The sequence below is a fragment of the Vanessa cardui genome, chromosome 11 (assembly GCF_905220365.1).
Source record: "Vanessa cardui chromosome 11, ilVanCard2.1, whole genome shotgun sequence".
Classification (NCBI taxonomy): domain Eukaryota; kingdom Metazoa; phylum Arthropoda; class Insecta; order Lepidoptera; family Nymphalidae; genus Vanessa; species Vanessa cardui.
Window position 1 is genome coordinate 10,715,451 of NC_061133.1, and position 23,407 is coordinate 10,738,857.

Sequence of the window (23,407 nt, forward strand, 5' to 3'; positions counted from 1 at the left end):
TGTTGCTAGTGTAAAAAAAACTAAACAGCACACATTTACACAAAAACTTACAAGTAGAGTAAACTGTTACTTTTTTTTAAATATCATTTGTTTGATTAATGAGGCTAATGTCATGCAGACAACTGTTTATGAATGTTTTATATTGATATAATTAATATAAGGACAGTAAGTATTATTAAAATTATATATTGCCAATTTAAAATATTACGAAATAAATGTTAAGTTTGCACTGTACCCATAGTTTAACAAATTAAAAAGATGTATAATTGGTAAATTACAAACAAGTGTCCTCTTATATTTTCCCTATGGTTAGAAGAGCTCTTCAAAATGAGACTATAACCAATTTTCTATGTGCAGCGTATCGTCCCATCACGGGGGAAAAAATCTTACACTATTAATGACGTTATTCAAATTTTGAATTTAGAACTAGTTTTAGTAACGACAACGCATGAATAATTATTTTTTTTTATACTTACATATTCTTCTGCAAATTCAGGAAGGTTATGGAATCTCCGTATCCAGTGAAGGCATCCTCGCTTATGTAAGTGATGTTATTTGAGCGCAGGTCCAAGTGACGCAAGCGGTGCAGAGGTCGGAGGGCCTCGGATGGTATCTCGTGAAGACGGTTGTCACCGAGACGCAAGTATTGCAGGTTTTCTACAAAACATATATAATTATACGAAATTCTTTTAATATAGTTGTTAATTTTGTAATTTTTTGATTGAGTTTACCTTCCAGTCCAGAAAAAGCCTTTTCGTCGATACGTTGAATTTGATTGCCTTCGAGTTCCAGTGAGTTCAGGAATATCAAATGCGAAAACACATTAGCAGGTACCTCCCGCAGTTGATTATGTGCTAATCCTAATGAATCCAAATTCCGCAAACCTATTAATTGAATAACAACTTTATAAGTATTTAAATCAAACTATTGAAAGTCTTTAATAATATAAGGTTTTTAGGTTTAAAGAAGTTTATTTCCAAAAAGAACAAAGTTCGCTTACAAAGGAAATTTTAAAATTATAACTACAATTAAGATATTACAAATAATAAACAGTAGTGATATTAAACAAGATCAGTGAAATCATCTAATATATGGGTTCTTAATCGTTTTTTAAATAAATTTAGAGATTTTGAATTTACAACACTTAGAGGCATTTTCATATTTCAAATCTCTGTTCTTAGTAATAAGAGCTATACTTAATTTATATTGTATATAGTTGAGGTAGACAGGAATTATAAAATGAATAATAAAACCATGTAAGAGACACAAAGCCCAATCAAGTATCCACATGTTATTACAAAAAAGCTAAGAGGTATACGAAGACTATAACAATACACTAATTATACAACTTTAACAATTTATATAAACTATTAAAACAAAAATTAACTTAATTTAAAAACAGAATCAGAATTATTTTGGAATAAAAATACATTAGATTATTAATATTAGTTTTAAATATTTGAATATTTGAATTCAATACTGTTACTATGTACTTAGTAAAAGTCCAACGGTACAATATTCTACATAATATCATAAATAGTGACACAGTTACCTGCAAAATCTCCTTCAGTTATAGTAGTAATGCGGTTCTCCTGCATTTCAAGTTTCTTCAAATTCTCGAGTAACGCAAGAGCTTTCTGCGGTACGGCTGTCAGCTCGTTTCCACCCAGATTTAAACGTTTTAATTTCCTAAAAATATATTTTATACGTGAGTTAAACTATAATTATGATAGTGTGCAAATTTACTGATTTTATTTTATATCAAGAATTTTTAATGAAAGAAATAAATAATGTGAATTTAAAAAGATAATGAAATTAAAAGAAAAAGAAAGATTTATTACAGAGTGTGTTGTGGGAAATGTTAATTTAAAGTAGATTTGGAAATTTCTCGAGTAAAATCAATCAATCCCTGTATAATTTCATCAAACTTTTATTAAATCACTTAAATTTATCCTCAAGCTCTTCGAAGGTGAGAAAAGGTTCGAATAAAGCGGAAAATCAATTAAAAATATATTCCACTTACTTTTCCAAGCCCTTAAAAGCCTCGCCGTCGACAACCGATATTCTATTTTCGTACAATGTCAGGATCTCTAAAGTGTCGAGACCCAAGAACGCCCTGTTATGTATTGCTGTCACCTTAAAAGAAGGTATTTATGAGGACTTTCAATTTTTAAGAAAGAGTATATTACTTGTTTTGTCTGTTTTTTCTTTTTACTTTATTTTAGGATCATTTATATAAAATTGGTAGTAAATAATGGCCCTTTATATGACAACTGCTAGATATTGACTGTTTTTATAACGAAAACTAGCGACCCGCCCCGACTTCGCACAGGTGCAATGTTGATACTAAATGTACTACAGAGTTATTCTTGTTTCTTTACTATATTTGTCCATGTATTGTCACAGAAGCCTTTCTCTTCGAATTTGAGAGTAATTGCTCTATCTATTAAAAAACACATCAAGACCTTTTGCGTAATTTTAAAGATCTAAGCATACATAGGGACAGACAGCGGAAAGCGACTTTGTAGTATAGAACACAAAACAGTTGTCATAAAATATATAACTACAACATAGATAGATATTTGCACGGAACATATTTAATACTAAATAAAATAAATTGGTATATTAAACCTAAGAAACTTCTGCAGCAAGTTATTACGAAAAATTTATAATCAATACTATAGCACAATGTATTACTAACAAGTTACAATATATCACCATAAGAGCATCTCAATTTCAAATCTGAGACTTAAATTTTGCTATATCATTTAAGATAGTTTTCCTCTCGTATTCGTACAATCTAATCAGCAATCTGATTCCTGACTGATTACATGAAAAGGGACGGAAGTGTGTAACCGGAAGCTGGAGAAGAGCACGTTAATTGATTTGGACAATGAGACATTTCTTGATAAATAACGTTATTGAATATATCAAATATTAATATTGTTAAAGCCATGTTCCATATTTGGTAGTTCAGATAAGTTGATTGAAACCAAACCGATGCACTGATTTAAATCATCAGCTTCCAGCCCATATTCCAATTTTATTTGGGGTCGGCGTAGCATGTCTTCTACTTCCATACTTCTCTGTCGGATGTCATCTCACAAGTAACATTATTTCTTCCTTTCTTACCATATATTATTTAGTGCAATCATACAATCAATGATTTAGATACAAAATTAAACCGGACATGATTTAATTTTTTTCTATCTATTTTTTCAATAACGACGACATACATTCGAAAAAACAATAAGTAAAAAAATGAAAATAACTTTGGCTATTGTACCGACTGAAAGACGTTGCCAAATTAGATAAAACACTTTATAAAATGCCAATGAAGCAATCGGGTGCCAAATCGTGTCAAACTAAAAACGTGGAAAGATAATAAATATGTTCACATGCGATAAAACAAGAATATATTTCAGTTTATAGTCTAAGTGACAAATATATTGTACGCTACATAAAACATCAACCCTGAAATATTCAAGATCAATTTATAAAGTACGAGCATGCAATGCCTTTAATATATTTATATATTATCTATATTTGTATTCACATGTTAATTATAACTGTAATAAAAAAAAGAAATATCATTATGTAAGCTTTGGTAAGGTCAATATTTAGATTTGGCTCCTGTGCGGTGTATGGATTCAAAACAATCAAGTTTCTAAATGTTTTCCTTCACGGAAATGACAAATAGAAACAATATACATTAAAATATTGTGTTCTTTTTTTTAATTTGAAACCTGAATCATTGGTTAATATTCTCGTATGCTAACCACTGGCCTGACAGATGTTTTAATATAATTTTGTGTTTACAAAGATTCCATTTTTGAATAATAAATATAATTGAGAATATTTTAAATAACTACGTAAAAAAATCAAAATGTAAGGACAAGTATTTAAATTTACCCACGTCGAATAAAATTACCTTATTGTGATTCATGTTGAGAATAAGTAAGTGATTAAGATGCGTGAAAGATGAGGTCGGTATCGTCGCGAGATTGTTTTGAGACACGTCGAGTTGCGTCAGTTTATTTCCTGAAAGTGTTATAAGTTTTAATTAAAAGTGAAAACAACTCCATTTGAAACCTTCTCGGATTAAATTTAATAAATACTTTTTTGTTATTATTTATCTATATGAAATAATCTCATTACTAAAAATCAAATTTATTTTTTCAAAAGTTCTATAAGTCAAAGACTCTTATAGCACATTGAATCGGGGAAGAAATAATTTACTTTGTGTATTCACCATTATTTTAATTATTAATAATTAAACGAAAATATGGAAGATTTATTGAAAAAATATGTACTAAATGTGTATTTTTGCTTTGACAGTTAATTTGATTAACAAGAAAATATGTTAGGGCTATTGCAATATTTATACTGTCCTATCACATTAAGTGAGGCAAAAAAGTAATATATAGTATCCATTACTACTTACCAATGGAACTTAACGAAGAATCTTCAATAACGGCTAAGCTACTGTTGTGTACAGTAAGATGACGGATGTCAAGGCTCAGGAATATATACGAAGGGAGCTTCGCTAGATTATTGTGTCGCAGCTTTAAGTAGAATATGATCATCGGCTTCGATCGAAGTGTGTTCATTGCCTATAAGAAAAAATAATTATTTAATTGTACATTAAAATTCAAAAACGTTTACAGAAAGCCTTTTTCCAGACTTACTTTTTTTTTAAACAAAAATATAATGGCATATTTATGTTAATTAAACGATCCTTTTATTTTGCTAAACAAGCAATTAAAAAAATAGAACGGTGATTATTTTTACGACTAAACTTTTTTTCTGAAATATTAAAGAACAATCAACAAATTTCAAATTCTCATTACGCGATTTTGCCCCTATTTCATTCCTAAGCAAAGTTTTTTTTTGTTGTTGTTTAAAGTCAATTCTAAATATTCATTAAACCAATAAATAGCTTATTAGAATCAATTTTAAGAGAAGGCTTGACATACAAAGGACCAATTACTGTTTAATATTATTAAAATAATAATTATATATATAAATCAATCATAATTAAAACTTTTTCTTTATTGCTTGTTAATTTATTGCAAACATTAAATAAATATGATGTTGGCGTATTGATATGGTAGAGCTTTACACGGCCGCTTGGGTAGTAATCATTAGTCGTCACATATTTTATCTCCAAGTAGCAAGGATCACTGTATTCTTGTTGATGAACAAAGTCTTTGGGCAGTAGTCAATTATATAAAAAAATGCCAAGTAGCTAAAAGTAACTCGTTAAAAGAAATGAGACGAAAATAAATAAAATACAAGTTCTACTTGATATCGCGAGTTCTTAGCCTAAATATATGGCTCCACTAAAAGACCATAAATATTTGTGCGACAAATCATTCTGATCACGTAATCCGATAAGTACGATTAATTGTTCTGTGATTACGGTCCGAGCTCCTCGGAGTTAGATCCATTATTGTCATTTCATTAAATATTAATTACTGTCTGTCCATCTGAAGATTGAACAGTTTAAACAAAGCTCATTACTTTTAGGTATTGCACATTTACAATTAAATAATTGAGGAGATACCTTTTGTATATGTTGTTGCTCAGTGAACTCGCATAAGATATCAAGGCCGTTCTTTTTAACGGTACAGCTGCAGGGAGTGATAGTGTTCTGCGGTGGGCACTGCTGAGCGCCCTGAGGGTGGACCGGCCTCGCGAGCAACACCACACAGCAGAAAAGTAACCAACGTGGCACCATCTTGGAATATCTGGAAAGAAACTTCGATTTAATTATACTATATAAATTTATAACAGAATCGCACGTAACTTATTGTTATTTTTCAGTGGACGAGAGACCAGCCTATGCAGGACATATAATAGTGCACGAGTAATTCGTCACTCACAAAATCCAATATGCCCGGAAGAGTACAGATGTCAGACGAACTTCTCTACGTCCTATTGGAGACATGAGAGTGTACAAACTTCCAACTACTAGACTTCAGGCCGTTACAGAAAAAAATCTACAAAAACCCACCAATATTTTTTTATTGGCTAAGCCTTTTTCATCCCAAAACCTCAGACTTGTGGCCTTTTATCAAGCCACTAGACCAAAAGGCGATTTTTCATTTATTCACTATCGCTTTCGTACCTATATATACGTCATATTGTTAAAATTCAACACTCTCTTACTTCCCACCCTGAGAACTCATTCATTTTATCGTTTAACGGTAGAATAAATACTTCGTGTTTCAATTTAAAATAACCGACGAAAAAAGGAAAATAAGTTAAAGCGACTTTGTGTCAAATATGTTGCGGAATAATGAAAACATACTGATATAATAGGAAACATTACTTTTATATTTTGATTTAAATGAATGAGTGAATGAGTAGCCAAGGTAAGGTGAAGTAAATTAGAACGTACTTTTATTTTTGATCCTCTAATAAAATAAATGATGAATAAAATATAATTACGTCACGCGATACTGAAATTCTCGTGACTGAAAACTTAAATATACTTTAAAATAACAACGAAGACTTTATATTTTCAAAGGCACATGTTTCTTAAAATCACGAAGCATTTATCTTTAGTAGTCCAAAATATTTCCGTAGGCGTATTTCTGTATTGTGTAAGAAATAAATACAAAAAGCATTCATGAACATCCTTTCACAAAAACCTGTTTCACCCAAGGGACTTAAAGTTTCGTAACGAAATAGGTGTATTATGCTTTTACTCATAATTTCGCATTACAGAAAATTGAATTTTACCGTCTCGCTCGGCGGTAGATTAAAGAACTGGTTTTTTCCATGTTTTTATTTAACTTTACTTATTATTTTCTGTGATTCATATAATGCAACTAATTTTAAATCCACCTGTATCCAAAGTAATAAGTAAATATAATGCTATATATTAAATATTATATGAATTATTATTATTACCTGCATTTATATCATAGATTTGACAAGCACGTCATGATGGAATTGATTGTAGGATAAATATTTTTCATCTTGTGTCGAGTATAACTTTAATATTTATTAGAAAATTATATGAGGACAATCTAAGTATTATCGTTATTAACTTAAAACCAAGTTATTTCAACATGAAACACATTTTTGCCATCGTAATAGTTATGGGCACAAATACTGTTATGATAATATCAATATTTAAATCATTTCGAAAGTTGAAAATGAATGAAACGTTCAATAATGTCTATTGGCGTATTTGAATAACATCCCACATAATGATAATATCGCTGACTAAACATAACTATCACCCATACAAAGTTGTGTAATTACAATTTTCAACTGAACTATATTCGTTTTTAGAATTGTACTAATGTATATGTCTAGGTAGTTTCGTTTAAAATTAACTTCATTTGCATTTATATCTGATTTGTAATTAATAATATTGGTGTCATTTATGAAATACTAGTGGACGCCCGCGGCTTCGCTTGCATTTTGAGAGTGTTGATTGTCACGAATTAGGCGAAAAAGTAGACTATGTCCTTTCTCGGAGTTAAAGTTTGCTTCATACCAAATTTCAACAAAGTCGGTTCAGCGGTTAGAAAGAGCGACTGACAGACATACAGACAGACAGAGATACATTCACATTTATAATATTAATAAAGATTTTTTACAGTTAACAATATCATATTTTAATAATAAATAAAGATCCATTATAGGTACTCCTACGTGTTTTACGTCACACACTTCACAACTTGTGAAACATTTTTATACCGACGCTTTTGAATTAAGCCTCGTTGACAATTCTACCATCTATTTTACTAACCGGACGTTAGTCGTATTACATTTTGTTATTCTAATTTTATATTTCACGTCCTTATAATATTTTTAAGTGACTCGTGTTGAAAGAATTAAAATTATCATATATTTTTACATAAAACTGTGTTACATGTTGTTTTATGTGTATATTTATACTTATTAAATTTATATGTTTGTGTAGTTATGAATAATATGTATATAGTACTAGAAATACAATGAAAATTAAAAAAAAAAACATATGATCAGCAGGAGAAACTAAGAGTAACGTTTTATTTTGAAATAAAACTAGTTTTAACGGATTTAAATCGCGTATATTAATTATTTTTATCATCCCGACCAGTGGCGTAGCTAGGTGAGGAAGGGCTCTGGTGCATAGAAAAAAAAATTGGGCCCTCACCCCCTCTTTTTCATCCCTCTTTAACTAATAATTACCCTTTAAATTATAGATATCAAATAAGAAATCTTGTGCGCAGGGTCGTGATTTTCTAGCTACAGAAGCTTAAGGTTTAGCTTAGCGGGCCCCCTGCACTCCGGGGCCCTGGTGCACTGCACCTCCTGGCCCTACGATAGCCACGCCACTGATCCCGACGTTTCGAGCAGTTAACAGCGTTCGTGGTCACGGGATGATAAAAATAATTAAGGTATCCGTAAAACTAATTTTATTTCAATGTGTAATAACCGCGAAAATCTAAGACAACGTTTTATATGTCATTCATGAAAGAGAGTAACTACTGAGTTTCAAAAGATTAAACCAAGAATTGAATTGAATTGAGTTTCAAAAGTATTCAATTTGGTCGTTCATGATAATTTATAATTACTTAGCACATTTTGAACTGGTCTAGAAGCTTAATTTAATCTTATAAAATAATGATTCTAAGGTTTTTAAGTATACGGTATATTATGATTTTTATGTGGGCGCATCTCGCCAAAGAAGATTTACTTTTTATAAAATCAAAATTTTCGAAGTGATTCTCAAGATGCCAATCTCAAATTTCTTTTGTGTTTGATTCAATACGGTACTATATTATTATAGCTGTAGTGCCCGCTACACCGACTTCCGGTGCCACGAAGGTCGTTTCGAAACACGAAACAGCTCAAGGTTTCAGGTACCAGCTATTTGCATCATAATTTATATTAATTACTTTCACTGTTTATGCAATATATTGTATTGTTAAATCAATATATTCGCTTGTATCAAAACATATAAATATCCCTAATTATCTTCACCAGATATTTTTTGACCTTTTTTAATTAGTGTTGTAAAGGAAAAATAGTATGTCTATTTTTCCTTTCATTTATTTTTCCGTTTTTGAAAATATTTGTTACAATTTTGAAAGTTCATTTACGCGGCTTAGAGTAGAGTGAACTCTTATCGTCACGTAGGGATCAAATGTTATCCCCCTTCAGGCAAACTTTCCATCTCTTTCTAACATATACGATTTTGTATAACATTATTTTAACGTTTTACTCACACGGGATTTTAAATAACAATTTAATTTCATGCCGTTTATACATTCTCAAATGTTGTTCATTTATTCCATTGTGTTTGTTTTTTATTACACAATGAAAAGAAAACCAACCTGGTTCTAAGCGGGTATTCTACGCTGTTTTTTGGGGTGATAGACGAGCAAATGGCTGGTCAGCAGGACTAGTCACTGTCACCAATATTAACAGGTGCTACAAGTCATCACTCCATGACCTAAAATCTTTTGTTCATTGTGCATGTAATTACTCTAGCTTATTATGCAAAAAAATCGTTGTATTCTTATTTTAAATTAATAAATAATTACATAAGTAATAACAGTTGTGTTAAATGACAAAATGGAAACGATAACAAAACGTTCAACAATCCTCTAATTTCAGCTTGTCTTGCAAATGTATTCATTTCAGTTTTAGAGAATATGTTTTTATATTTTCATAACATTTACTTATTTTAAAAAAAAAGTAGAATATAATTTATTCCAATTACGTAAATCATCTATATAAATGATATATTTATAATACTTGATTCGTTAAAATAGAATTATTAATAGTAACCTAATCAAAAGTTTCTGGGAATTACAAAAGCGACGATATATTTTTGTTACTGATTACAATTTATTGAATAAAATTATTAGTTAGGAGTTGAGTCTCCGTTGATATTATTATCTTTATTCCTCGTAAATTAACGATAAATATTTATATTATTTTAGATTCTATTTTTAAACCGGAAAATAATTGGTTTTTGCCCCTATATATTTTAGTGTAAAATTGTAAATTATTTTCAACAATATAAGCATTGCAAAATTCTCATAATATTTGTGTTAATTGCAGAAAGTTTTTAAACATTCGCACACCAAGAAGAATCTTTTTATAAATCTGTGCATTTAACTACTACGAATCTGTAAGGTATTTGTTTAAAAAAGGTGGAATACTAACTTTACTCGGTGGCATGGTTTTATGAAAGTCTTGGTAGGCATCACCAAGAGAGAAATATTCTACTGCCAACCAATACTGGAACAACACTAGTTCTTGTGTTCCAGTTTTAAGGGTGAGTGAGCCAGTGTAACTACAGGCACATGAGACAAAATATCTTGGCACTCAGGGCTGGGAACGTATTGGTGATGTTTATCCGCTTATATATATAATAATTTTGAAAAAATATAATATTTATTAATAGAATAAAATATAAAACAAAATAAACTAAAAATTGCAACAAATACTATGAGCCTACATTTTTGATGATATCACCTCGTACAAATTACAAAGAATGTTTACAATGTATGTACCAAACAATATTGGTCACGTGTGTACCAAATGTTCACACAATCATAGCTTCCACTTCCTTTATAAATAATACAAGTGTGTGTGTAAATACTCACGTATGTATGAGTGCGTGTCAGGTCGGCGAGTACGGTGAGGGGTGTGCCGCGGTCATGTGGCACTAGGTCATATTCTTAGACATCCTCTGCCCACCCTGTGTGAATAATTATATCATAAATATGCATATAAATTTTGTCGTACTTTTAAATATGCAATAATTTTCACTACAATATTTTTTAAATATGTACCTACTTTGGGCAAGATTAAAGTCAATTTTTTATAACTTATGTAATTGCAACATTGAAATAAATATATACGTGTGAAACATTTCTGCAGATTTTGGATGAATGAAAATAAGTTTTATATTTTGGACGATGATAAATATGCAAATTTAAAAAGTAAAAACGCTTGATTTATCGTTCTACATAAATTAAGTTGGTCATATAATATTTACCCGCCATCGAACATTATTCATTCTTTTATCCCAGATTAGGCGAAAGGTAAAATATACGAAAGGTCGACACGGGGCAATACATTTCCTACATTAATCTAGGAGTCAAATATTTAAACAGTATTTGAGATTAAGTGATCTCATAACTTTATGTTAATAAAGTAACATCGAACGTAGGAAATAATTTGTAGTACATTTATTTTAATATAAAAAGTAATATAAAATATACTATAAATCTGTATAATATGTTATAGATCTTTTTGTTATCGAATATAGACGTGCAAATCGTGCCCTTTGTCCCTTTTGTTTTTAGTTACTATGGCTCACCCCTCAAAACGGCACACATCAATTATATTTATTACTGTTTGGCAGCAGAATTAATGAGTGATACTCATCTAGACATTATTGGAAAAAAATAATTCTTATATATATACGTTTTACAGTAAGCGAATTTGGCGAACCAAGAAAAAAATTTTGAACTATTGAGGCATCCTTGACTTCACAGCGTTTTGATTCTCCCCAGTGTCATAAACTGTGACGTCACTGGAACATGACGGATGGTCGTTAAAATATTGAGCTCGTTGACAAAAACGACATTGTTTGATAATAAAAACAATGTGATTTACTGTATTTCTATCGTTAAGGAAGTAAAGCTTTCTGTAGTTAATATTGAGTGAGCGAATTATTAAATTAAAATATCAAAGGCAATCAACATGTTCGAGAGCTATGAATATACAACGACTTCAAGATTACTTACAATCTTTCCTGATTAAAATTCATTTATGGAAACTTCATTGAACTTACTGAAATTTTACAGAAATATTCGTTTATATTATGTCTATAGGAATAAAGAATTACATACATTTTCATTAAATTAAGCTTTATTTATTGAGTTTTAGTAATAAATATGAATATCTGTATTAAAATGGAATTCGAATCCAGGATGTGCAGATATAGATAAAAAGTAATATTTTACGTTTGACACGGACATAATACAATAAATTTTAAAAGACAGCTTACTTAATATTTAAGAAACTCTAAATCAAGACACTGTTAAGAAATGTTATACTTAAAAGTAGGTATGTATATAACTAGATTATAGACTTTTGGAAATAATTTTATTTGCATTTTTACTTAACATAAACGATGGTGCTCCAAGATCGTCTGGTTATTTTATAATTTTCAGTTACTTTATCACAAATGACAAGTTATTTAAACTTCTGTAATTATGTGTAGTATTGTGATTTGAACCGTGTGACTGAGCCGGTAAAATTATAGCAACGACAGCCTGTAAATTCCTACTGCTGGGCTAAAGGTTTCCTCTCCTTTTGAGGAGAAGGTTTGGAACATATTCCACCACGCTGTTCCAATGCGGGTTGGTGGAATACACATGTGGCAGAATTTCTATGAAATTTGTCACATGCAGGTTTCCTCACGATTTATATATAGATGTTTTCCTTCACCGCTGAGCACGAGATGAATTATAAAGACAAATTAAGCACATGAATCAGCGGTGCTTGTCTGCGTTTGAACCCGCAATCATCGGTTAAGATGCACGCGTTCTAACCGCTGGGCCATCTCGACTCTTTTTTATATTATAGACTATTAAAAAATTATAGACTCTCGGAAAATTGCATTCTTATTGACGGTTTAAAAAATGGTCTTCTTACAGATCCGATGTTTACAGTTAATGATGACCTTTTACCTTTACGCCATCCTTCATGTTATGAAAAAATACAGATTTCATTTTTTCACAAAGTCTATTTAACTATTTATGAAAAGTGTATACAACAATTTCGAAAATGCTACGAAATATTTAAATATTGCTCCGTCTAGATATAAATTACATAATAGTCATTAACGTCAGAAAAACACCAAGGAAATTGGGCAATTCTCCTCAGGGAAATTTAAAATTCCTCGATTATTTAGTCTAAAGTAGGGTCGCCATGTGAGTGGTGAAAACAAGGACAAAATGGAGGAGCGTTCGTACAAACTCTCTTTAAAACAGGAAACTGTTTACTTATATGTTTACGGACGTAAGTTTTAACGAATCAATCTTTATACTCTTTATATGCTATTTCATATGCTACAAATGTATTAAAGGATTTAACTTATTTTATTACTTTAAATTTAGTTACTTATAATTTATAATTGATTTATATATATATTTTAAAAATATGTATCAGAGAAAGTCTAACAAATGAGGTTTAACTTATGACGTTAAAAATAAACTATTCTAATATTGTGTCTGTCTGGTAACTCTGTCTGTCTGTCTGTTCCCTTTCAAGGATAAACCACTCAAACGAATTCGATGAAGGTTAGCGTAAAGCAAGTTTGAGGCTCAGAGAAGATAATAGGTTTACTTTTAGGAAGCAACACCTTGGGTGATGCCCATAAACTAGAAATTAATATAAAGAAACTAAAAAAAAAAGGTGGATATATGCTTTCATTTTTCTTCATTTAATTTTTTTTAGTTCTTGTTCTTGAATAAAAATAAAGTTGGTCACCTTAGTCTAAAGTAAAGTAACTAAAAGCGTTAGAATTATTCTGCATCGGATAAATTTCCTTCGTTCAAATATTAATATTACTTCGAGCAGCAAGACGGCCTTTGCACACTTAGCTCTTATTTACACCGATCCATAACGTGTACAAGTATAATCTATCTATCTATTATTACCTTGACTTTAATATGAAATATTAACACCTTCATACATTACTAAGCTGTTTTAGTATGTATTTTGTGTGATAATTTGTATAGAAAGTTTGGCGAAATTTAATCAGACTCGAGATTAGTAAATATTATTATGCCTAATCCTTTATATGGTAGTATATAACAGGTATGTGAACATCAACTCTTCATACTAAGAACATAAATATGAGACAACATCGTAACATCACTCTGATCCCAATGTAAGTAGCTAAAGCACTTGTGTTATGGAAAATCAGATGTAACGACGGTACCACAAACACCTAGACCCAAGACAACATAGAAAACTCATGATAATCTACATGGACTCGGCCGGGAATCGAACCCGGGACCTCGGAGTGGCGTACCCATGAAAACCGGTGTACACACCACTCGACCACAGAGGTCGTCACTTCTACTAGGTACAATATCAAGTACAAGTACACAAATTAACAAATTGCGGCCTCGAGGGACGTCGGTCAGATGTGAAACATCGAAATTGATGATTATTGATAACAGCGAGCTCGGTTGATATCCCTAGTGTATGTATTGGACTATTTTCGTGCTGTGACGTAATCTATATTAATAATATAACTGCGAAAATCGGTCTATCTGTCTATCTATCTTTCACTACCAAACCTCTGAAACGAATTTGATGAAATTTGATATGAAGCAAACTTGAACTCCAAGAAAGAACATAGTGTACTTTTTCGCCTGAGAAATGACAACCAACACCCTAAAACACGAGCAAAGCGACAGGCGACCACTAGTATACTATAAATAAAATCATTTCATAGTAAACTAAAAATATTATACACAATTGGCGAAGATGATATTTAAACCACCTTGGGTATAAATTCGCCAGAGAAAGACCACAGTGGCGTTCACTTGGAGAGACTATGTCCAGCGGTGGATGATGATGATGGGTATAAATAGCAATTTTACCGGAACATGGCAATATTATCACTGATGGTATGACTTACTATGAGCTTATTTGGTAGAAGTACCCTGCTTTAATACTTTTATAGACGTAATATAATATGAAGGAAATCATTTTATGGTTACGATAATGGAAAAACGTAGTACGTGATTCTAGTAATGTTTCAACTGGGAAATGGCGTCACATCCGATTTAGATATGATCTTGTTTTGTGAGTTTAATGCATGGCTATTAAGAAATACATAAAGTTCCATAAATTCTGCTTGCTACTGAATTGACTCTAAAATACAAGTACTCCAAGAAATATTTACTCATTTATTGTATATCAATAAGAATAATTTGGAAGTGAGGTTTGTAAGGATTACCAAACTTTTCATGTCAAAAAATTGATATTTAACTTGTTATAAGGATTTTTTGATGTAAATTATTATTATTTTGATACATATCTTTAATCTATATCTTAGAAAACATTTGTTTCGGCTTAATATCAAGGCACAGTTAAAATTAATGAGTCTACGATGAGATATGGATCGGTTTATTTAACAATGATTTTTTGATATAATAGTAATACATAGTAAGAGTATCTTAACATTTGACATATATTTTATCAAATTTCATTTAAAAACATTTAGCCGGACTAAAACCATCGGTTCCAGTTCACAATAAGCGAAAACACACACAAAAAAAGCTTCATTTGAAAATAGAACACAAGATATTGTTTACATCGACAGTTACATTTGTTTTAACCCATACAGCTAGTTATACATATAAAGTTTTAATAACACTGAAATGTATAATGTTAAAAAAATTAATGTTGAACTTTATTTTTCACGATAAAGAAAATTCTGCTACACTTTACCCTTGCGCTTGAATCACTTTGCAATTTAAAGTGTGAATAAATACAGCAACGCTAAAAGGCAATTTTACCAACAATTCGCGATCTTAAGTAACTATTTATTCGACGGCGTGCGAAATAGCTTGTCATTCAAAACAAGTTTGTTTAGGAAAACAATAATATATATTTGTAAATGAGGCCCAATTATTTACGACTATCAATTGAATAACATTTACTTACACTTTGTTATTTTATTCACAGTACATCTTAGTTAGTTTATTCATTACATCTTCCCAAAGTAGTACTTTGGTAAACCAAATAACAATGCTTCTTGTTTTATTAAAGTTGTATTAATGTTTATAAACTAAAATCATATGTAAGAAATAATCTGAACATTTATACTAAAAATAAATATACTAAAATGAGTAAGGAATCAAAAGAATAGCCACTTCATTTTAAGCTATTTAAAGATAGAAAGGTTACGAAGAAATAAAGTGGTCACCTCCGCCCATAGGCATTGGACACTCTCAGACATAAAACCCATTTAAAAAGCTACCGTTGTATCTTAGAGTTTTTGTTCATTATTACACTGTCTTAGAACCAGACTAGTTTGATGAAAGACTTAACAGTCTTCAAAGATTTTTAATATTAATTAATTTTAGTTTCTCAATCATTCTATAAATAAAATAAAATATTACCTACGTAACAACAATAAATTCAACCCAGCACTGACACTGATTCGATGTACGGTTTATTTAAAACGTCATAATATCATCACATAAGTAATTGAGACACAAAATCACGCACATGAGAAAACAGATCAACTTTGAGGATATAACGCGACAAAACAAACTTTGACACAAATAAAACACGCGACTTCAACGGAGGTCTACGTTTAATTTAGTGGAGTTATAAACTTGTAGTTTTAGTGTTATTTATTTTGTATAGTATACTCTTTCGCAGATTGTTATCGACTGCCCAGGCCCCTTGACTGATCATCCATTATCATTTGATAGCCCATCTCCGTCCGCGTGTCATTGTGCGTAATCGCATTCAGTGACGAGCTGCCGGTTCACGGCTTATGAACGGCACTGATCAGTGAGTCGGTGAACCCTTGACTAGGATAGATATCCCTTTTGAATAAGACTTATTAAAGGCTTCAATATGTAAACTCCACATAAAGATAAATTAATTATGGATAGGTTATATTCGTAATTTAAATATGAAGAAAATGTATATTTTATTTGTTTTAAGCTATGATTTTTTGGAGTACTTTTAGTGGAATGCTGAATATTTTTGTCAATACAAAACTCGCGTATAAGTAACTAATTGGATGTATGGCTTATCAAAATTATCACAGCAAATAATTGACCGTGAACTGCTACAGGCATGAGATAGATAAAATATTGTAGTGTAATAAGTTTTTATATCATTCTCCATCACAAAATGGGATTATTAATTAATATAATAATAGATGTTTGCAGTATAAAATAAACCTTACAATATTATTGAACAATTCAATTTTCGTTCCCTTGTGACCGTTATCACGTGGAACATACCAAAACAATCTCATCGATATTATAAATATTTTATGATTCTATAAAGTATATATGCGCCTTTGGTTACGCATTAGTAGTAAAAATATTTTCAAAGGCAATACTAATGAATTCGCTAGTGTTGTGTTTATAATAAAATACATCGATAAACTAATCATTCGTTATCTGTCGAAGAAAATTCGAACAGCTTTAATACCCCGAATCAAATGGGTTTAGCTGGAAGCCAACCGAACGATGCTGCGAGCGCGGTAGATAATTTTACAGACTAAGAAGTATCGATCCGACTTACTCTATATATAGATTCTTCCTGTTACCGCGACAAAACACCGAAATTGCTATACCTTATACATTCTTATAGAGCGTTTGTGATTTTATGAAAATTTTCTTCGAACGAAAAAGTAAATTGAATATTTTAAAAGTGATAGTGTCGTGATCAGTAAGATATTTTGATAATTATAATACTTGTCAGCATGCTTGTTGCTATTATAAATAACAGTATTCAACTTAAATCTTAACTTTTTGAAACACTAAAACAGTGATAAAAATCCTTTTAGTCATTTTGTGTGATACCCGAAATTTATTTGATGATAGGGTTTTGAGTTAGCCAGGATGAGTAAGTCAGTGAAAAATATAGGAACAGGGGCCTCACATAATAAAAAAAAAGAAATTCGAATTCTTTACATATTGTTTACATTGAATCGTTTTTATAAATATCTTATGTACAAATGTGTCATTTAAATAATAATGGACTTCATAAATCTCGCGTTTTAATTCTCATTGTTGTTTTGAAATGGCGTATTCACCCTCCAAATGAAACTCGTTCTTTATGTCTTATTTAATACTTTAGTCAACTACTAAAATAGTAATTACGGTATATAATACTAGTTTTCCCCTCGTTCACTCGCGTGTTAATGTTGTAGGTGTTAAGTATAACCAGTAACCTTCCTTTGGGTTCAAACTTTCGTCTTTCGTTATTACCGTATTGTATCAAATTCATTTCAATGGTGAAGCTATGAATGCGTAGATAGACACATGAATACGATATAAGTTATATATTTTAAAGAATACCTAGTTGTTTTAAAAGTAAACCTATACTTCGTTATGAAAGGTATTCTACCGTGTCCTAAGTCTACATCGTACCTAAAATGTAGACTATGAAATAGTGGACAACCTATTTTATGAGAAGCAAAAAATTATTTTTAAAAAACTTTTATAAAATGTTATGTAAAAGTTCAGTAAAAATGATTGTATTTCTGTGTTTATTTTCTGTTTTATGTGTTATATTTATTAATTACGGAGTATTTGTGATTCTTATTTGAAACGTCTTGAAATTATAAAAAAGTGGAATAATGTTAACGAATATTTCTATTTACATTTATATTATTAGGAAGATTGCAGAAATACTCGAAAATCCACACTTTTGATTATACCTGTGAGAAAGGTATAAACAGAATCCCCCAAATCACTTGAATCTTACTCAATACTTTTGAACTATAATATTGTTAAGGATCCTTCTTGGTTATTTTATTGTTCGCCGTGTACAAAGAGAGAATTTTAAAATTATTATATTATTTTTCAAATATTTTGTCTTAATACTGGATTAGTAGATACTGGACATTTAAAAAAAAATTATGGCAGTTTCCTTTGGGTCTAAATCATTTTCCAAAAAAAGAGCTATCCTGTCTGTTTATAATCTAGGAGTTAAAGACTCTCTTCAGGATATATTTAACAAAGAGGTAGAGGTTTAACTTACAGATGCTTCACAATGTGTTCACAAAAATATTATGTCTATTCGCAATGATATAAATCTTTTTAAAAGAAACGATACGATAGGGATACGAGGAGGAAAGATAAACTAATAACACCGGGTTTCCGGCTTCGCAAAGTTAATACATCCTTTTTGGGGCACGGCATTCGTTCCTATAATAAGATTCCAGCTATTTTCAACTCGGCCTATTAAAAATTAAGCTCATGTCAAAGCATTGATAAATAAGGCATATTACTCAATACTAAATTATATTAGTGATAATAACCAAGAGTTATTAATTTCTAGGCAAAATATATTTTATATGTTATTGTAGTCAGAGTAAGAAAACCTTCGTCAGTTTTCGAATTCCTTTATCAAGTCTTAAACTCTTAGTACCTTTTGGAACTAAACATCAAATAAGTGTGACGCAATGTGCCATTCTCGATCGGTAAAGCAGATTATCGCTCGTACTGAGCACATGAAAATAGATCTTAAAATGACGGACTTTTTCTTACCCCGACTATACTTTACTATACTACAGAGTGTAATGGAAGGGTGAACAAGAGTAACTGTTAAGTTTTTTGCCGGTTTTTTTCTAGTGCAAATATGCTCATGTGTTCGATGCGATAGTAGATAGTATGTATAAGTAATTTTTATCAATAAGTAGGAAAGAACATGAAAATGACTTCGTAAGGCCTATCTGTTATAATTTTAACAACACAAATACCTAAAACGCTGATGTACATACACATTATAATTCGATTGGTTTACGCGGCCCATAATCAGTCGAATTAAATTATTATTGAATAAATTTGAAAAAAAGCCTCAAATATTTTCAACAATAATTATTATATTTGAGCTAACATACCCAAAATCTTCCTCTTGAATCACGCTATCCGTATGAAAATTAGTATGTATATATATATATATAGTTATTCGTCAAGTTGACGCGCAGGTTGGATTTTGTTTCATAATATATCGGCAGTGGAAATTTGTTAATAATAAGATTTTTTAAATGTCAAATTAAATAACTTGCGAATGGAAACGAACAAAAGTTGAAACCATTTCGAAGTCTATTTGATAATTGCTTTTAAAGTTCGAGACCCAAAAGTCTGTTCTTGCTGCTATAAAACAGGTAATTTTATGGTAGGAAAAATTGGACTGTCTGTTTTATTGTTCTTGACAGCTTGCAGCTGTGACATTTAAAGGCATTGTTTTCGAGAGAAATAAAGGATAACGTTCTTACCTCTTCAGGGAAATACAGCATTTTATGTTCTACTTTTATATCATGTGACTTTTTTCAATCGAAATATTTTTTTCTAAAAATAATATCCTGAATAGTTTTTCTTACAGAGAAATAAAGATAGAGGAGCATAATAAAAATCGTAAGTATACAAATCATAAGCGTGTGACAGGGTCGCAAAGCTTTTTGACGTTGAATATATATTATAATATATCATAGAAGCATAAAAATTAAATACTAGTGGCTGCGCGCAGCTGCGCTCAGTTGGTTCTCATGTGTTAAGCAAAAAAGTAGTCTTTACTCTTCCTTGGAATTCCAGTTTGCTTCAAAACAAATTTCATCAGATTTAGTTCATTGGTTCAGTAGTGAAAGAACGACAAACAGACAGAGTAACTTTCAAATTTATAGCATTAGTATAGATTTAATAATAAATTAAAGCAAAGAGAGGTATCATTAATAAAATTGATTTTACCTGAAATGAAGAAAGAGATTTCTAAACGTTTTTTTCTTAATGGAATGGGATCATATATTTACATTCATATTCATTCGTTCCACTCTGAAGCTCAAACGTCTCTTTTTCAACGAATGAGATTCCCTTAAATTGAATTCATTGAGACATATATAATTCATATGATGTAATATTAGATACGTCGAAAGGAGCTGTCCGGGTTTTTTTTTAATATTTATTGACATTATCAGAAGGCACTTTGTAAAGGTTATTTGACCCAGAAAAAAAAATCTATATTATGTTTCACTAAAATAGTGATATGAAATGATCAGAGAGATAAGTTGTCCTGCAAACAAAACTATCGTAGTTTGTCTTGCTTCACTTATGTTCATAATATTCATTTCACGATCGGTGGCGAAGGAAAACTTCGCGTCAGATAAAATTCCCCCATACGTTTATCGATATTTAGGGGTGTGTGTGAAATCATATTCTGCAAACTTTCTCCTTTAGAATTCGAGCATTTGCGTGCAGAGGGGCTTTTGCTATTTCTATATTTCGACTTTTAGTTGAGAAAACTAGAGTAACCAACTTACAGCGTTTTTATTTTTTATTGACGAATAGGACGTCAAATATAAACCAAATTTAATGTTGCTAGATCTAGGTAGGTCAGAATAACAGTTGGACTCCGAAAATTTCTGTTGCGTTACCAACGTACAGACACATGTACCTACATGCTTCTGTAAAAAAGCTACATGTATGTCCAATATATTCTCTTTATTTTACTTTGTACAGCTGTATCATCTAATATTAACACTAAAAAATAAAAGTTGTGTTGTTAACATTAAATTGATTTCAAGAATATCAAAAAATCATATTCGGAAAAAAATTTATGAGTTTCGATTTTAAGCCCGTACCAAGTTTAAAGCATGTTGATTAATATTTAAATATTTACTATACAATTTTGATGTTTGAACTCATTCAAGACTATTCGAATATTTTTATTCGAAATGGAGTCTAAAAATACGGGTAAAACTTTATTTATTCCATATTTAAAGAAACAAAAAAGTATCACGGGATAATCCAGCTTCGTATCGTAGCTAACCGGACTAAGTCTAATTCCGGTCTACGTTTGAGGCAATAAAAATAGCATAAAACAAAAACATTGCGCATAACCGAACTAACGTGTGCTGTTAACCTACAAACATAAACACGAAGTAGCCATTTCAGTATACAGACACAATGTAATTCTTTTGTTAAAATAATACCATAAAGGTCATTTTAGATCTACCTGGAAATACACTTACGTCATTATTAGATTTATGCCAGCAGCATGGTAGTAAATTTCGGCACATTCTTTTTGTAATGCCTAACTTAACTAATATACAAATACAAATAAACATAAAGTTAGACCAGAGAATGCAGTGCTTCTTAAAACCATTAAGTTAAAATTTTAGCCGGTTTGGCGGTGGTTTTCCTTTTTCGATTTTATTTGGTTTTTACAAGTAACTGTATATAGTTTTTGGAATATACGTTTTCTTTTACGCAAGCATTTAGATGTGAATCAACAAGCGTAGAGTGGGACGCGCTGTGTTACGATAGAGAGATGTACGGATAGTAGCTGGTAGAACATGGATGAGAAGGGCTGAAGACGGGCTCAGTGGCATATCTTGGGGCCTGTGTCCAACGGTGGACTAATACAGACTGATCGCGATGATGACGTGCTATTACATATGAAGATAATTACTCTATAGTATTATATCATCATCATCATCATCAGCTCGTACCCGTACACTGCTGGACATAGGCCTCTACACGCCACTGTGTTCTTTCTCCGGCTACTCGCATCCAGTATGCTACCGTTCAGTTACAATTATTCATTCACACACACATAATAATAATAATTATAAATAACTTTTTTTCTGATAAAGCAATACTTACTTATACTATGAATCTGTTACATTAAGTTTTTATTCAATGTTAGTTCTTACTCACAGTAGCGAAGTGTAAAGTAGTGTTAAATACTTTACACGAACGTCTAAAATTTCAGGAGCAAATGTATTAAGCGAAATATATATATTTCAACGGAGCGAAGTTAAGTGGTTTCAGTAGTTATCTCAGTAGTCAGATAGCTTTCTGTATACGTTTTAGGCTTATTATTAAAGATAAATAACTCGTAGTACAAAAATTAATTAATATTTTATCCAATAAGATATTGTAACATAAGTGCTTTTAATCATCTGTAATATGTATTTTGTGATACCCATTTGTATAATGCTAAGGGCGTGTTACAATTTAATACCAATAGATGGCGCTTATTGGTTAATACTTAATACCAATTTTCACAACAACCAAATCCAAATTTAAAAAGAAATATCGTTATTCAACAAAGAAACATTTCAATTTTTAATTAAATTTTTAAATTTCTTCTAACACTTTGAAGAAAACATCGCATATTTTAGAAAAATCAGCAGTGAAAACTCAGCGAGATTCTTTTTCGTATCAGTAATGTGTAAACGATGTCAATTTACTTATTTTTGAAATGGCCATACGACCTTTTCAATCTAAAATCATGTACCATACATGAAGTATTCTCTCCATTCCTTCTCATTCTTCTTCTTACTATTCTAAGTCCTTCACTGTAGAAGCTTCTCGACTTTGGAATACATTACCCTTAGCTGTAAGGCGCGCACAGTCATTAGCCGTTTTTAAAAGTATGGTTAAGGACTTTTACTTATCGCATTAGTTATTCTAAGCAGTCGTTGTTGTTGTTGTTAATTTCTTGTTTAGTTAATATCTCCTATTTTATTATATATATTTTATGTATTTATTTATCTATGTATGTATGCATTTAATATAGTATATATTTATATTATATATATTTATTGTTATTTGTGTATTGTATACTATTCTATTAAGAATTTATACTATATATATATGTA

At 30.7% G+C, this 23,407-nt stretch overlaps 1 protein-coding gene across 3 annotated transcripts in view; it reads right to left on the reverse strand.

The window, feature by feature from the left end:
• LOC124533537 (slit homolog 1 protein) overlaps positions 1–23,407 on the reverse strand; it is a 124,080-nt gene that overhangs the window by 5,111 nt on the left and 95,562 nt on the right. The window contains exons 1-9 of one of the 3 annotated variants that reach the window (XM_047108890.1): positions 16,177–16,729; positions 10,623–10,717; positions 5,567–5,750; positions 4,445–4,613; positions 3,932–4,041; positions 2,024–2,136; positions 1,553–1,689; positions 732–884; positions 477–657 (exon numbers count right to left, since the gene is read on the reverse strand). In XM_047108890.1, coding sequence (XP_046964846.1) covers positions 477–657; positions 732–884; positions 1,553–1,689; positions 2,024–2,136; positions 3,932–4,041; positions 4,445–4,613; positions 5,567–5,740 — 1,037 coding nt within the window. In that variant the 5' untranslated portion in view covers positions 5,741–5,750; positions 10,623–10,717; positions 16,177–16,729. Of the gene's footprint in view, positions 1–476; positions 658–731; positions 885–1,552; positions 1,690–2,023; positions 2,137–3,931; positions 4,042–4,444; positions 4,614–5,566; positions 5,751–10,622; positions 10,718–16,172; positions 16,730–23,407 lie in introns of those variants that run through there. The other 2 variants (XM_047108889.1, XM_047108891.1) reach the window with 2 other exon arrangements.